Source organism: Melospiza georgiana, chromosome 18 (genome assembly GCF_028018845.1).
Source record: "Melospiza georgiana isolate bMelGeo1 chromosome 18, bMelGeo1.pri, whole genome shotgun sequence".
Classification (NCBI taxonomy): Eukaryota; Metazoa; Chordata; class Aves; order Passeriformes; family Passerellidae; genus Melospiza; species Melospiza georgiana.
In genome coordinates, this window is record NC_080447.1 from 3,383,390 (window position 1) to 3,397,346 (window position 13,957).

The window sequence follows — 13,957 nt, forward strand, 5'->3', positions numbered from 1 at the left end:
CACGGAGCTGTTGCTCATGCAGGAGCAGCAGGAAAAGCTCTGGGAGCTTCCCCCAGCCCTGGTGGGATCCTCAGGCTCCGGTGCCTCCCCAGCAGGGCTCTGCCCTCAGCTGTGATTTTTCTTATCAAACACCACATTCTGCTTCCTGCCATGAATATGATTCCCAATTAAATGCCTCCTCAGAGCCTGTCTGGCTGGGAATTAGGCTGGGACTTGGTGCCTGGGCTGTTAGCTCATCAAAGTCTCCGGGATAACGGGGAGGTGCCGATGCTCTGCTCAGGGATTTTGCTCGCGGCTTTGAACTCGCTGCAGACCTGCAAACTGGGACAGGCTGCCCTCTGCTCACCTTCAGAGTGAGCTCTGCTCTATTCTCCTTCAGCCCACAGCTGAGTAAGCATCTCCAGGGCTACAGAACACAGCCCCTGTGCTGCTGCCCTCCAGGGATCCCAGCGTTTGTGCAGCCCCTGGGAAGGAGCCAGCCACGCGCTCCAGCTCACAGGGAAAGGATTATGGTGGCTCTTATGGCTCAGTCCACAGCTCCCGTGTGCTTCCCTGCATGGGGAGGAGAGAAGTGGCCATGAAGCCTCAATCTGTCCCCTAATCAGCCACCCAACATGTCCCTGTCCCCAGGGCCCTTCCCCAGTTTGGCAGCGCCAGCCATTGCTGCTCTGGGTGCCAGCAGTGGTGGCAGTGAGGTGGTGATGGTGTCTTTGTGAATAAAACAGATAAAAACCAGGCTGGAAGGCCAAAAATCTGGATGTGGACTGAGCAGCAGCCCTAATCCTGAAGCACTGCTGGAGATGGTGAGCCCCTGGCTGCTCCTGTTGGAGCAAAAGGCTTTGAATGCCAGGTTATGGCTCAGTTCCAAATGAGGGTTTCTCCTTGCTGTGGACACACAGCCAGGGATTTGTTGGAGCTTCAGGGCTGGTTTTGGGGCACAGAAACCCCTTTGGTCTGTGTAATTTGGGGTCCCAGCAGCTCCTTGCTTGGTCCACCATGGGGCACCACCCTCACTCCATTGTGGTGATGCTGCCGTGGCAACCGTGGAACCTGGGCCAGTACCGGGCAGGACTGGGACCAGTTCTCTTCTAGGTTCTTCCCTCTGCTGAGCTTCTTGCTGGAAATAGGGGTGGATCTTTGGGAAAACCCGAGTGCCACTGTGGTTCTGTCTCCTGGCTGGAGAGGAAGGTGCCCTGTGTGGGGCTGAGCAGTGTCAGGGGACACAGGGACACCCAAGGGACTGCAGTCAGTGTGGTTGCTGGGGACCAGCTCTGGGGGTAAGGGCTGCAGGGTCCATCCAGTGCCCTCCTGGCATCAGTGGGGCAGAGGGGCTCAATCCAGGTGTTCTACAGGCACAGGGTTGGTGGGGGGGACTGGCCTCGCTGGAATTTCTATGGAAACCCAGGTACTGAATGGGATGGAACAGCTCAAACCATCTGTTCTTCCCCTACTTATAAAACTCGATAATTTCACGATGACATCACCAGAAATGCTCTCCTTTTACTCCTCTTGCAGCCATCTGTGATGGTTTCCTCATGTGCCAAACACGCGAGCGGGTGCTGAGGGATGGGCAGGAGGACGCAGCCACCCCATTACTCCTGTTTCATTTCTTCCCTTGGAAAGCAATCCTGTGCCTGCAGAGTTTCACTTGTTCCCTTCCCGAGGCGTCTACGGAGCAACCAGCAGAGTTAGACGGGAAAAATGAAGGTAAAATAGAAGGACAAATTAAAGCTGGACTTCACAGGGAGCGTGGAGGATCTGCTGTGGGGATTTTACCCATGGCAATAAACATCCAGCAGGTTTGCTCCTGCCAGCAAGGTGCTGGGGAGCACTGGGGCTGCTTCTCCTGTGTCAGGAATGTCACCCTGGACTGAGATTTGGGTATTGGGAGAGGCAGAGTTGGGGAATTGGAGTCAGCTGAGGACACAGGTAGTGGTGGGTCTGACTGCCTTCAGTGCCTGCCTGCTGGGCAGTTTCTCAGCTAGAAGTCACCTTCTGATGGTCAAGGACAGGAGCACTCCTGCTCCATTCCTGCTCCACTCCTGGGCTCGTCCATGTCCCCAGCACCAGTGGCTCTGGTTCTCACCCACGTGGTCCTCGCTGTTGTGCTGGGTGATAAAAGAGGTGACAACCTGCCATCACCTGTCCTCTGCACTGGTGGAGGTCTCTCCCTGTCCTGGAATGGAGGTGCTGGCTGCAGCTCAGCCAGCTCTGTGTGTTTTGGGTGGTGATGGAGATCTCAGGTGCCAGGGAAGAGCTGGAGCTGCTGCTGCCGCTGCCGGCTGAGTTTGCTCCACTGACCAAACCCTCCCTTGTCTGTGGCAGAGGAGAGAAGCCTCAGCAGACCTGGATATCACCGAAAAGGAGAAGGAATACAGGGCTAAAGTGGAGATCAGGCACCTGCAGACTCATTTCCATCATGAAGCCTACAAGAGGAAATTCTTCGACGCCGAAATCTGGCGGCAGATGCAGGCTCAGGAGTGAGTACAGCTCTGCTTGACTGCCTGGAGCTTGGGGAGTTCCTCCATGCCAAAATCACTGATTTATAGACTCCCACAGGCAGGGACACCTTCCACTATCCCAGGCTGCTCCAAGCCCTGTCCAGCCTGGCCTTGGACACTTCCAGGGATTGGGCAGCCACAGCTTCTATGAGCACCCTGTGCCAGGGCCTCACCACTCTCTGAGCAAGGAATTTCTTCCTAACATCTGATCTCAATCTGTCTTCTTTTAGCTTAAATCCACTCCCTCTTGTCCTATTCATCTGCCCATATAAAACATTGCTCCCTCTTTTTTGACAGCAATCAAGGGATTGCTCTCCCTTTTTGATAAAGAGATCTGGGGACCACAGACCAGAGATGGGGAGGGGTAAGGAGCTGCCCTGGCAGATGGGATGTGCTAAATGTCTTTTGCTGTTCCATTTCTGCAGAAGAGAAATAGCTGATCTGAGGCAAGAGCACGGACATGTGACAGCAACGCTGAAGCAGCTCTATTCACCGAGCAGCATGGTGTTTGTAAACAGGAACCGCATGAAGGTCCGAAACCTCATGGAGACCAGCATGCAGAACGATGCCCTGATCAAAGAGAGAAAAGCCCAGTTAGCTGACCTGGCCAAGCAGGTGAGAGCACCTGGACTGTTCCCTGCTGGAGTCACAGAGTGAGACCTGTGGCTGAAACTCCTCAGTGTAAAACACATTTAATTCAGCCCTTGGAATATTCCTCCTGGCAAGTGACACATGACAGTGACAAACAGAGCCAGGCTCCCGTTCAAGTCAGCAGCACTGACTGGAAAAGTGAGGCTGGACTCTCAGCCTTGTCCCACTGGTCCCTGCACCCCTGGGTGGTGGCACACACCAGCCCAGGGCCACAAAAATCCCTCTCCCTCTCCCTTCACTTCTTGTATTCCCCTGAAAAAGAGGTAAAACAGGAACAGTGCTATCTGAGGTGTGCCAAATACAGGAACAGCAGCATCTGAGGGATGCCCCATCCCTTCTCCTGAGGATCTGGTTGGCTTTGGGCAGGAGGGGAGTGGGAAGCCAAGGGAAACGTGGGCTATGGAAGTGACAGTTCCCTTCAGGATTGCTCTCAGAGCCAGCTGCCCAGGCTGGACTCCAGGGAACATGCTGGGATAGTTTGTCATTGCTGGAGGTGCTGCAGAGCTTTCCCAGCAGGGTTAGCTTTCTGTCAGGGATGATGATAACTCTGACTTGCCTGAGTCATCCCTCCCCCACCTGCCCCCTGCTTCACCATTCTCCAACTGCTTCACTCTTCCATGGATTTATTTCCTCTGGAATCTCCCCACTTCTGGCAGAAGTTTTCCTCCACTCCTTCCCAGGGAGGACTGCACAGATCCCTGCCAGGCCAGCACAAAATCTCTACCACAGCCCCATCCTCATTGCCTCTTCCACCTTGCAAAGCGCTGCTGTGCCATGTTCAGCACCTGCTGGAGTCCCTCCAAAACCAGCTGCACTTCCTTCATGACACAAAAAAACCCCATTTCCAGTTACAGTTCATGTTTCTGCATGTGCAGGGTGGGATCCTCTGGGATTAAAGCTGCTCCTATAACTGAGAGCTCATTAATGACAGGGTTGCTGTAGTTCAGATCAACAGAGAGGATTTTCTTTGGCTCTGTGTCCTGACAAAAGTCCAGAATGTAGGGGTGGAGATTATACTTCCTGGGTTTTGTTTTTTTTTCCTGTGTGTGTGTGTGCAGGTTTTAGAGCTGGAAAAAAAGATAGCGAATCAAAGAGAATCAAACTGGAAGGAGCTGGGAGCAAGGACCCGCAAACAGCTGCATAAGACGATTGAGTTACTGGAGATGCGTCTGCGCCATGTAAGGAAACATTTTGGAGACTTTTGGAGAACATTTGCGGGGTCACACAGGGGCCTGGCACCTTTCTGGTCAGGACAAAGCACATGGTGCAAACGTGTTTGGTTGCCACAAGCTGCATGAAGCACCTGCCTTGTTCCCCTGGCCTGATCATTCCCAGAATATTTCAAAATATCTCAAAGGCTCCTTCAGGCTTGGTGACCCAAATGCAGCACTTGTGCTGGGCCAAGAGGCCTGAGGGTCTGCACCTGCTTTGTGATCAAACTGGGCTGCCTGGAGCCACCTTGTCCTGGACAAAGCCAGCTCCAGCTCTCTGTTGTGACCAACCTGGTCTTCTGTTGCCTTTCCTCTCCTGGGGAGGAGGACAGTGCAGGGCCAGCTTCAAATCTCTTGGGCTGTGTTTTGTCACATACAACTTCCATGAAAAATCCTTTCCTTAGGATTTTTTTCCTCCTGAGAAGCTGAGAGGCCTCAGGAACAAGCTGTAAACAATGGTTATCTGCTGCTGTGAAATGCAACAGGTGCATCTGTGATTGGTCTCATGTGGTTGTTTCTAATTAATGGCCAATCTGTCCGAGCCACAAACCTTTGTTATTCATTCTTCTCTATTCTTTGCTAGCCTTCTGATGAAACCTTTTCTTCTATTCTTTTAATATAGTTTTAATGTAATATATATCATAAAATAATAAATCAAGCCTTCCGAAACAGAGTCAAATCCTCGTCTCTTCCCTCAACATAAGACCCCATCACGGTGTTTGACCCTGCCCTGGTCAAGGTCTTTAAGCAGCAACCTGAACCCCCCCAGTCCCTCACCAGCTCCAGAGTTTTTGCTTTGCTTTCCCCAGGTCACTGTGTGTTACAACGCCGTCGTGGCCAGGAACAACAAGCTCAGAGAGGAGACTGCCAGCCTGCAGATCCAGAAGGCCAGTTTTGACAACCTCTACTGGAAGCTGGAGAGAAGCCTGGTCCTGCAGAACAAGCTGCTGAACGCTGCTATCGAGCAAGCCACAGAGGACTACGACCAGTGGTAGGGGGCCTTGCCAGCCCTCTGGGCAGAACTTGGGGCTGCTGGGTGGTGCCAGTGATGAGTGCTCAAACACAGAGACCAGCTGAGGCTTCAGAGGGAGGATTGACCACTCCCATCTAGGTCTGGGTGCTGAGGGTTGGGTGCCTGGTCACTGTGGGGAGACTGGTGGCTCCAGGGTGTTTCATTCCATCTGTCCCAGATGTTTCTTTGGATGGGATGGATTGCCCCATGGAGAAGTCTGTTTTTTCTGTGTCTCACCAGAGCTGGGTACTATGCCTTAGTACAAAACCCCACCAAAATCTGTGTTAGTGGCTGTGAATTCCCCCTGGACTGACTCCACTCCACCCAGATGAGATCTGGGAACGGGCACAGCACCACAGGGGCTTTGGCAGGCCTGGCCCTCCTGGGAGTGGCCAGGAACACAGAGCCTTGTGCACACACGAGGTGTGAGAGCTGCTCTCCGTGCAGGATGGAGGATCTGGGGCGGATCTCGGACATCCGGGACGTGCGCTACAGGGAAACCATCCAGTACAACATCAGGCTGCTGGAGAGGAAGTGTGCCCTCCACCAGGAGAGCAGGCTGAAGAACTTCTTCCTCAGCAAATGTGCAGATCTCTCTGTATTGAAGGAACAGGCCAAAGCGAGAGAAGGTAACAGAGCAGGATTTGTGGCACAGGGAGCACAAACCTGAAGTCTCTGGAGTTGATGAGGTTGGGCTGCTCATGGTGGTTTATAGAACTGCACCCCAAAGGCAGGATGGCTGCCCTGCCCACAGCCTCCCCCACCCAACCTTCACCCTACAAACAAAAAGGCTGAGCAGTGATAATTGAGTGAGACTGAGTGTCTTGGGGTGCCCTCGGGACAGGGAGCTGCTCCTGTGTGCAACCATGGCTCCTTTCACCACAGAACAGGTTGGGTTGGAAAGGAGTCTTAAAACTCATCCAGTTCCACCCCCTCCATGGGCTGGGACACCTTTCGCTATCCCAGCTTGCTCCAAGCCCTGTCCAGCCTGGCCTTGGACGCTTCCAGGGATGGAGCAGCTGCAGCTTCTCTGGGCAACCTGTCCCAGAGCCTCATCACCCTCACAGGGAAGAATTTCTTCCTAAAATCTAATCTGATCTAACAATTCTGTCCTCCTGGGAGGGAATCCATGGTGTTTGCTCCATTCCCATGACATCCCTGCTCAGTTTCCTGGCGGGAGAGGGACCCTCTGCCCCTCCACACTGCTCCCTCCTGCCCCAGCCCTGCACCAAACCCCACAGCACTGCAGGGAAGGCTCTGCAAAGGGCAACCACGGCTCTCTCTCTCTTTCTCAGCCTTTGAGGCAGCTGAGAGGGCCAAAGCGAGCCAAAAGGAGAGCTATGAGGTGGCCTACAAGCGTCTCCTGGAGCTGTCAGACGGAAACATCGATGATTTCTTGGAGGACTTCCTTGAGAAGGACAGGAGATTCTTCATCCTCTTTAACTTTGCCATTAGGCTGAACGTCAATAATGAGAGTCTCAGGCAGAGGATCGAGGCCGTCCAGGTCTGTTCCTGCCTCTCCATGTCTCCCCTTTCCAGGCAGCGATTTTGGGCCAGGGTGGGTTTGTCCTCTCCCGAGTGTCCTTCACCACTGCCCGCATCCAGCCACACAGGGAGGGTGAGGGGGATGCAAAGGAGCAGCCAAAGCTGAACTCCGCTGTGTTCTGGGAGCTGAACGTGTGTCAATGCTGCCACCGTGTACCCAGCACAAACACTGCAGGGTCCCGGGGAGCTGGGAGCTTTTCCTGGGAGTTCTGCATTTCCCTGCTCCCTGGGTTGTCCCCAGCCTCCATCTGCTGGGCCAGGTAGAGTTCCACCCCATGTGCTGCTGTTCCCGTCCCACAGGATGATATGGAGGCCATGACAACGGAGAGAGAAAAGGCTGAGACAACCCAGACTCAGGTCCTGCAGGAGCTGAAGGTATGGTGGCCATGGGTTCCCTCTGGAAGAGCAGCACATCCCTGTCTGTGGCAGCACTTGTCCCAGGGAGTCTGGTCCTGTAAATGCTGCTCTGGCCAGGGGCTGGAGAGGTGTGGGAAGGTTTTGCAGGGTGAGAAGGTGGCTGTGGGGCTCCTGCCAGCCCTGGGCCAGCATGGGCAGCTGGGGAAACCCTCTGGAACCCTTCAAGAACCCTCGGGACACAATGCTGTGCCCTGTGCTCTGGGATGACCCTGCTCAAGGTTGGACCAGACCACCCATTGTGGTCCCTTCCGACCTGGGCCATCCTGGCATGCTGTGATTCTGTCTCCAGACTGGAACTGGGCAGCACTGGGCTGGTGGGGTCAGTGAGGGGCTGGTGTGACACCTTTGTGACACAAAAACCTTTGCTGGCAGGCAAAAATAGCAGAGACCACCAAGGAAGCCAACAAGTATGAGAACAAATACAAGGAGAGCAGCCAACTCCTGGGACAGATCCAATCTCGCATTGAGACCCTCTTGAAGGAAATGGACTGTGACACTACAAAGATAGTGAAGCCTCTTGGGGACAGCTTGGTGCCAGTTTTTGGTAGGTCAGGGCTGCCCATCTTCCTGTGTCACCACCCTGGGAGGTCCTGTCCGACACCTGCTTGCACTGTGTTTAAATTGAGCTTTTGTTTTCCTCTGTCCCATCAGTCACGTGTGCCCTAAAGTGAATTTGCAATTCCAATTCCCCAGCAAATTTAGGAGTAATTTGGATTTTTAACATCCCAGTGGATCCTCAAACCCTCATTGTGGCTCTGGGTGCTGAAGTGCAATGGGGGTCGGCCTCTCCTCCCAGGCAGCCAGCAAGAGGACAGGGGAATTGCACCAGGGGAGGTTCAGGTTGGATATTGGGAAATATTTCTTCACTGAAGTAGTGGTCAAGCATTGGAACAGGCTTCCCAGGGAAGTGGTAGAGTCACCACCCTTGAAGTGCTCCAAAAATAAAGAGTATGTGGCACTTTGTGGTATGCTTTAACAGGCAGGGGATATTCAGTATGAAGTTGGACTTGATGGCTTTGGAGATCTGTTCCAACATTAACAACTCTGTGATTTTATGATTCCATGACCCAGCCAGGGAGTCAGGCTGCCCTGAGGGAAGTCAGTGGATCCCCCGCTCTGCAGACGGCCAGGGCTGGCTTTGGGCAGGGTCCTGCTGCAGGGGCACTGTGGGACAATATGGCTCCTTCCTCCCCAGGCCCCGTGGAGAGCAAGGTCAAGGAGTTCCTGATGAGGGAGTCCCTGCTGCGCTACACCTCCCTGGACCGCTCCCAGCGCGCCCAGGGCTTCGTCAGCCCCCTCCGGGAAGCCTCCAGCCACCTCTGGACCATGGACAGGGCCAAGCTCTGCCCACACCCCCCAGACCTGGAGGAGAGCGCTGACCCCAGAACCGGTGAGCGGGGACGGGGGAGAGAGGGGCCATGGCTGGGCAGGAGCCGCTCCCAATCCCCCGTGGCTGCCTGGCTGAACCCTGCTGCCCCATGTCCTTCCCAATGCATCCCCTCCAGCTCGTCCTGCCTCACCGCGGGGTGTGAGGCCTGTAACAGTGTGTGTGAGGGGTGTGAGGCCTGTAACAGTGTGTGTGAGGGGTGTGAGAATTGTAACAGTGTGTGTGAGGGGTGTGAGAACTGTAACAGTGTGTGTGAGAGGTGTGAGAATTGTAACAGTGTGTGTGAGGGGTGTGAGGCCTGTAACAGTGTGTGTGAGGGGTGTGAGGCCTGTAGCAGTGTGTAAGAGGGGTGTGAGAACTGTAACAGTGTGTGTGAGGGGTGTGAGGCCTGTAACAGTGTGTGTGAGGGGTGTGAGGCCTGTAAAATTGTGTATTATGGGACATCTGTTCTCTTGGGCAGCGGAAGAGCCGCTGGGCCGGGAAGAGCTGCGGGAGCTCGTCATCCAGAGGCAGCAGGAGGAGGTGAGCAGGCCCCCCAGCGCGGGCAAGAAGAGGAGGAAGTTCACATCACCCGGTGCATCAGGGAGCCCATCAGGGTCCAAGACCCCAGCAGGGAATTAAAGAAGATGTTTCATTCTTGAGCTTCTGCATGCTGCCTATCATTCCATCTTCCTTGTCTGGAAGGAGCCCAACACCTTTCACAGGCCTCAGAACCTCACCAGGAGATGTCTTGGCATGGCTTCACTCACTGCTGGCAGCACCTGCAGCCAGGGTGGGATCAGCTGCTCCAGCAGAGGGTGACATCCCTGTCACATCACCCAGGGCACTCCCCACAGCCAGAGATGGGGACCATGGTGCCAATCCTGCAGGGCCTGGCAGGTGGGGTGCAGGGCATGAGTGTGCTCATAGGGTGTTTCCTGCTAAGCTGGCAGAATCTGACAGCTCTCTGCTGCCTAAAGGAAATCTGAGCTCAGTGCTGGCCCTGGGAGCAGGTGGGATGGGCACAGCCCAGTATGGAACAGGCTGGTTTGGGGCTGGGGGTGGGAATGGGAGGCAGAGGGACTCAAGGACGCATGAGGGGGACGTGCAGTAGGTGTGGGGTGCTGAGGCCAGCAGGGTCTGGAAGGGTCTGATGGCTCCCACAGCACACAAGCCCAAGTACTGCTCACACCAGCAGCTGGGTTTCCTCTTGCCAAAAGGCTTTTTAATGTGAATGCCATTCCCGTGCCAAATTCCCAGGCACATGCCTCTCCAGGGGAAGAGGAAAGGGAACCCCTGTGTGACCCAGGGAGAGGTGATCTTGCAGTGCCAGCCCCAGCCCTGGGCCTGGGCTAGTCCTTCTCTTCACCATGAGTGATGACATGGACCAGGTTCTTGTAGTCCAGGTTGCCAGACATGTCCGGAGGGAAGGCAGCGAACATCTGATCGATCTGCCAGGGAAAAGCAGTGACAAAAGGTGGCATGGGAGGGCTGGGAGGAGGGATGGGGTCTGTTGGGATGGAGGGAGGCTGGCAGAGGGCGGGAAGGAGATCATACCTCTTCCTGGGAAAACCTCTCCCCCTGCGTCATCAGCATTTCCTTGATGCTGCAAATGAGAGAGTGTGGTGAGCACTGGGCAGGTCCTCACGGGGACACCCCCATCACTCCCTGCCACAGAAACCCCTGCTGCACTCACTAGGCAGATTTCAGGCCTTTTCCCTCTGGATCAAACACCTTGAATGCATTCAGGATTGTCTCCTCCGGGTCGGCACCTGCGGGTGACAAAGCCACATTTTGCCATTGGAGATGGCAAAGGAGGAAACCACCTGCAGCCTCCTGCTTCTCCCAGCCTCGGGGGCAAAATGGGGGGCAGACTGGAAAGTGGGGCCCTTGCAGGAATGCTGGACACTTGAGTGGAGTTGGTGGCATGTGGAGGAGCAGCCGTAGGGGTGGTGTGTGAGCACAGAGCAGGCAGTGTCGCCACCACTCTGGCATCCAGCGTTTATCTAATCTTGGGGGTATTTATAGAGCTCCAGGCACAGCCCATGGGGCCCTGCAGCTCCAGGCACAGCCCTTGGGGCCCTGCAGCCTCTTGGAGATCTGCATTCCTTGGGTTAAGTACGTGATTCAGGGTGCAGCCAGATGGGGTGATGGGTCAGAGTCTGGCTGTAGGCAGGGGGGCCACTGTTGGCACTGCTGCTGTCAGCAGGCTCAGAGGTGCTGCAGGAGCTGTGCCCTCTTCCTATGGGACAGCAGCAGCAGCAGCAGCAGCAGCAGCAGCACAGCCATTTGGGTTTGTAAATGCCTGGGGAAACTGAGGCACAGAGACCATCTCATACCCCCCAACAGTTTGGGGAGTCACCGGATAAGATCTGGATCTCTGGACCTAGGGGTGGTCGGTATTGTAAATCAGCAGGAGTTCTGGGGTATAGAAATGCCACTGGGCACCAGTGAGCACCCCCAGGTGCCCAGGTGCCCTCTCACCCTTGAGCTTCTCCCCAAACATGGTGAGGAACACGGTGAAGTTGATGGGGCCCGGTGCCTCCTTTATCATCTCATCGATCTCCTCGTTCTTCACGTTCAGGCGCCCTGGGGAGAGCAGCTATGGGTCAGTCATGGATCCGAGTCCTGCTCTGCATGCTGGGGGCTAAAATACACACCACAGAACCCTTTCCTGAGGATTTTCCCCCACTGGAGGGAAGTAGCACATTCCTGGGGAGCCACCTCTGACAAGGAATGGAGGGAGCAGCAGTGAGGTGAGAGAATCGTCTCCAGCTCTGGCTTCTCCAGGGTCACAGAACAGAAGGATGAGAGGACTGAGCTGTGCTCCTTCCTTGCCTCACTGCTCCATGGATCAGCCTCTTCTAGCCCTCCTTGGAATGTTTGGGCCAAGACCACCAGCGCTGGGTTTCTCCCTGTCCCCCAGCCCCAAAAGCAAACAGGATTGAACACCTACAATCCTTTTTCCCGAGGCTGGGCTGTCCTTGGAGCTCCACTGCTGATTCATGCTGACCTCTGATGGCAGAGCCAAGCCTGCAGTGTCACAGCCTCCCACAAATCCCCTAAATCCCCTTAATGCCCACACGCCCTGGGATGCCGTGGGATGGGCACAGCCAGGTGCTCCTAAGGGAAAGGCAGGGAGTGCTGGGCTGTGCAATCCAGGAGTGGCCCCAGTGCCAAGGGGAGGAACTGGGAAAGGCAGGGAGTGCTGGGCTGGGTAATCCAGGAGTGGCCCCAGTGCCAAGGGGAGGAACTGGGAAAGGCAGGGAGTGCTGGGCTGTGCAATCCAGGAGTGGCCCCAGTGCCAAGGGGAGGAGCTGGGAAAGGCAGGGATGTTGGGCTGTGCAATCCAGGAGTGGCCCCAGTGCCAAGGGGATGATCCAGCCCTGCTGTGGGAGCTGCTCCAGGTTACCCATGAGGGATCTCCCAGACTGGCAGCCTTGGGTTGGGATCAGGAGGATTTTGGCAAAATCAGGGGATTGGGTGAATGACAGGGGCTTGGTTAAATGCCCCACCCTGCCTTGTTTCTCAATTAACAAATCTGGGGAGGGGAGGATGCTGAGGCTGGGCTCACCGAGGGCAGCAAAGGTGTCTCTCAGGTCTGCCTTGTCGATGAAGCCGTCCCGGTTCTGATCCATGATGGTGAAGGCCTGCAAGCACAGGAGCAGGGCAGGGAGCACAGGGAAAGGGACAATTGTCAGCCTTTGCAAAGGCTTTAGCACCTTTCTCCTTCTCCCTTCAGCTTGGATGGGATAAGGGCATTTTGAATCCTCCCAGGAGGGGCTCTGGGAGGAGAGAACCCTAATCCCACACAGCACCCTGGGGTGATGTCAATCCAAACCCCAAAGCTGTACAAACCCTTTCCTTGCCCAAATCCCTCTCACCCCAGTATGACACCAGGCAGAGAGGCCAGCCTGAGCCATCAGCTCCTCTAACTGGGGCCAGTTATCCCTGGAACTGGGATCTGCACAGGACCACATGCCTGCTGTGCAGGGGTGAGAGCTCCTGGCCAGGCAGAAGCTGGGGGATGAGCTCCAGCTCCCTTGGATGTGCTGATCCTCTGAGGGAATCTGCCTCCTGGGAGCCTGGAGGCTTTGCCAGATTTAACAGTGTCACTGAGTTGTTATTCTCACTTTTAAAATAAAACAACCCAAAACCGATCCTGCTGCCTCCTGGTATGAGCCAGCTGCCACTTGGGAGCACCAAGGAAAGAGCTGAAGGTCACACCACATCCAGGACCCTCGTTCCTTCCCACCAAACCCACCTACCTCCTTGAATTCCTGGATCTGGGCCTGCTCAAACATGGAGAAGACATTGGAATTGGCACCCTCAATCCTCTTCTTGGCTTTCTTGGGTGCCTGCGGGAGTCCAGGTATGCACCATTAGCTCACTGGCCTTTATGGGGTCAAATAAAAGCCTAGAAATGCCCTGTTCTTTCTCATGACTCCTTGGTGGGAGCTCTGGGCTGGGGCTCTCCTCCCCGGAGGCTTGGTGGTGTCTCCCTGCAGCTCTGGGATACTGAGGGGCATTAAGATTCCTGCTTAAATTTCAGCTCCTGGTGAATTTAGCCAAATGAAGCCAAAGAAAGATGAGGAGTGAAATCACTTCTCCCACTGGGGTGAGATATCCCTGTTGGAACCCTGGTTTTGGGAGCACTGCTGAGGTTGCACATAAGGGCTGGAGTCAGTCAGTGCTTCTTTACCCTGCTGTGCAGATATTAAAATATGGCTTAATTAAAAATCTGCCTCCTCCTGCACTGAGGCTTCAAATAGTCAGAAATGGGTCAATGTGTGTTTTAAAGAGGACTGAAGAGCCCCTTGCTGTCCCACCCAGCCCATTATCCCTCATTCCAGTGCCTGCTCCTGCAGCTGTTTCCTCTCATGGGGGTCTGTCAGGAGGAGGATTTTGGGGGGCACAAAATGTCCCTTCCTCTCACTGCATGAAGGGAGGGAAAAGAGAAAAATGGCATTTGGACCCTAAAGCCATCTGCCCTCATTTGAAAGCTCTGCTAGCATGGGGGACACCTCTCTGCTCCCTGTGAGATTCTGCTGATCCCCCCAGATGCTCCTCACCCCCTTTCCGAGGCAGACAAAACCCTTGGCCCTCAACTCCTTGCTGACTCCTTTGCCCCCTGCCCATTAAACTGTTCTGGTGAAAAATCAAATTAATTTTCTCTCTTGGTCTCTCAGCACTCACCATGGCTGTGCTCAGCTGTCGATGTCACTGTGAGGGGTGTCCCAGAGGCTCTCCCTCG

At 55.0% G+C, this 13,957-nt stretch overlaps 2 protein-coding genes across 2 annotated transcripts; one reads left to right on the forward strand and one right to left on the reverse strand.

The window, feature by feature from the left end:
* The first annotated feature begins 996 nt into the window (after positions 1-996).
* CCDC63 (coiled-coil domain containing 63) lies at positions 997-9,345 on the forward strand. The gene is made up of 11 exons (XM_058037236.1): positions 997-1,065; positions 2,326-2,480; positions 2,927-3,116; positions 4,211-4,330; positions 5,173-5,354; positions 5,823-6,004; positions 6,671-6,879; positions 7,221-7,295; positions 7,710-7,881; positions 8,533-8,727; positions 9,185-9,345. Exons 1-11 carry the CDS (start codon positions 997-999, stop codon positions 9,343-9,345), a joined length of 1,710 nt encoding a protein of 569 aa, XP_057893219.1.
* A 557-nt stretch (positions 9,346-9,902) lies between these two features.
* On the reverse strand, positions 9,903-13,957 carry MYL2 (myosin light chain 2). The gene is made up of 7 exons (XM_058036933.1): positions 13,900-13,957; positions 12,972-13,061; positions 12,278-12,353; positions 11,188-11,292; positions 10,400-10,475; positions 10,261-10,309; positions 9,903-10,154 (listed from the first exon to the last, which is right to left on the reverse strand). The coding sequence occupies exons 1-7, from the start codon at positions 13,900-13,902 to the stop codon at positions 10,056-10,058; spliced, it is 498 nt and encodes a 165-aa protein (XP_057892916.1). The 5' UTR covers positions 13,903-13,957; the 3' UTR covers positions 9,903-10,055.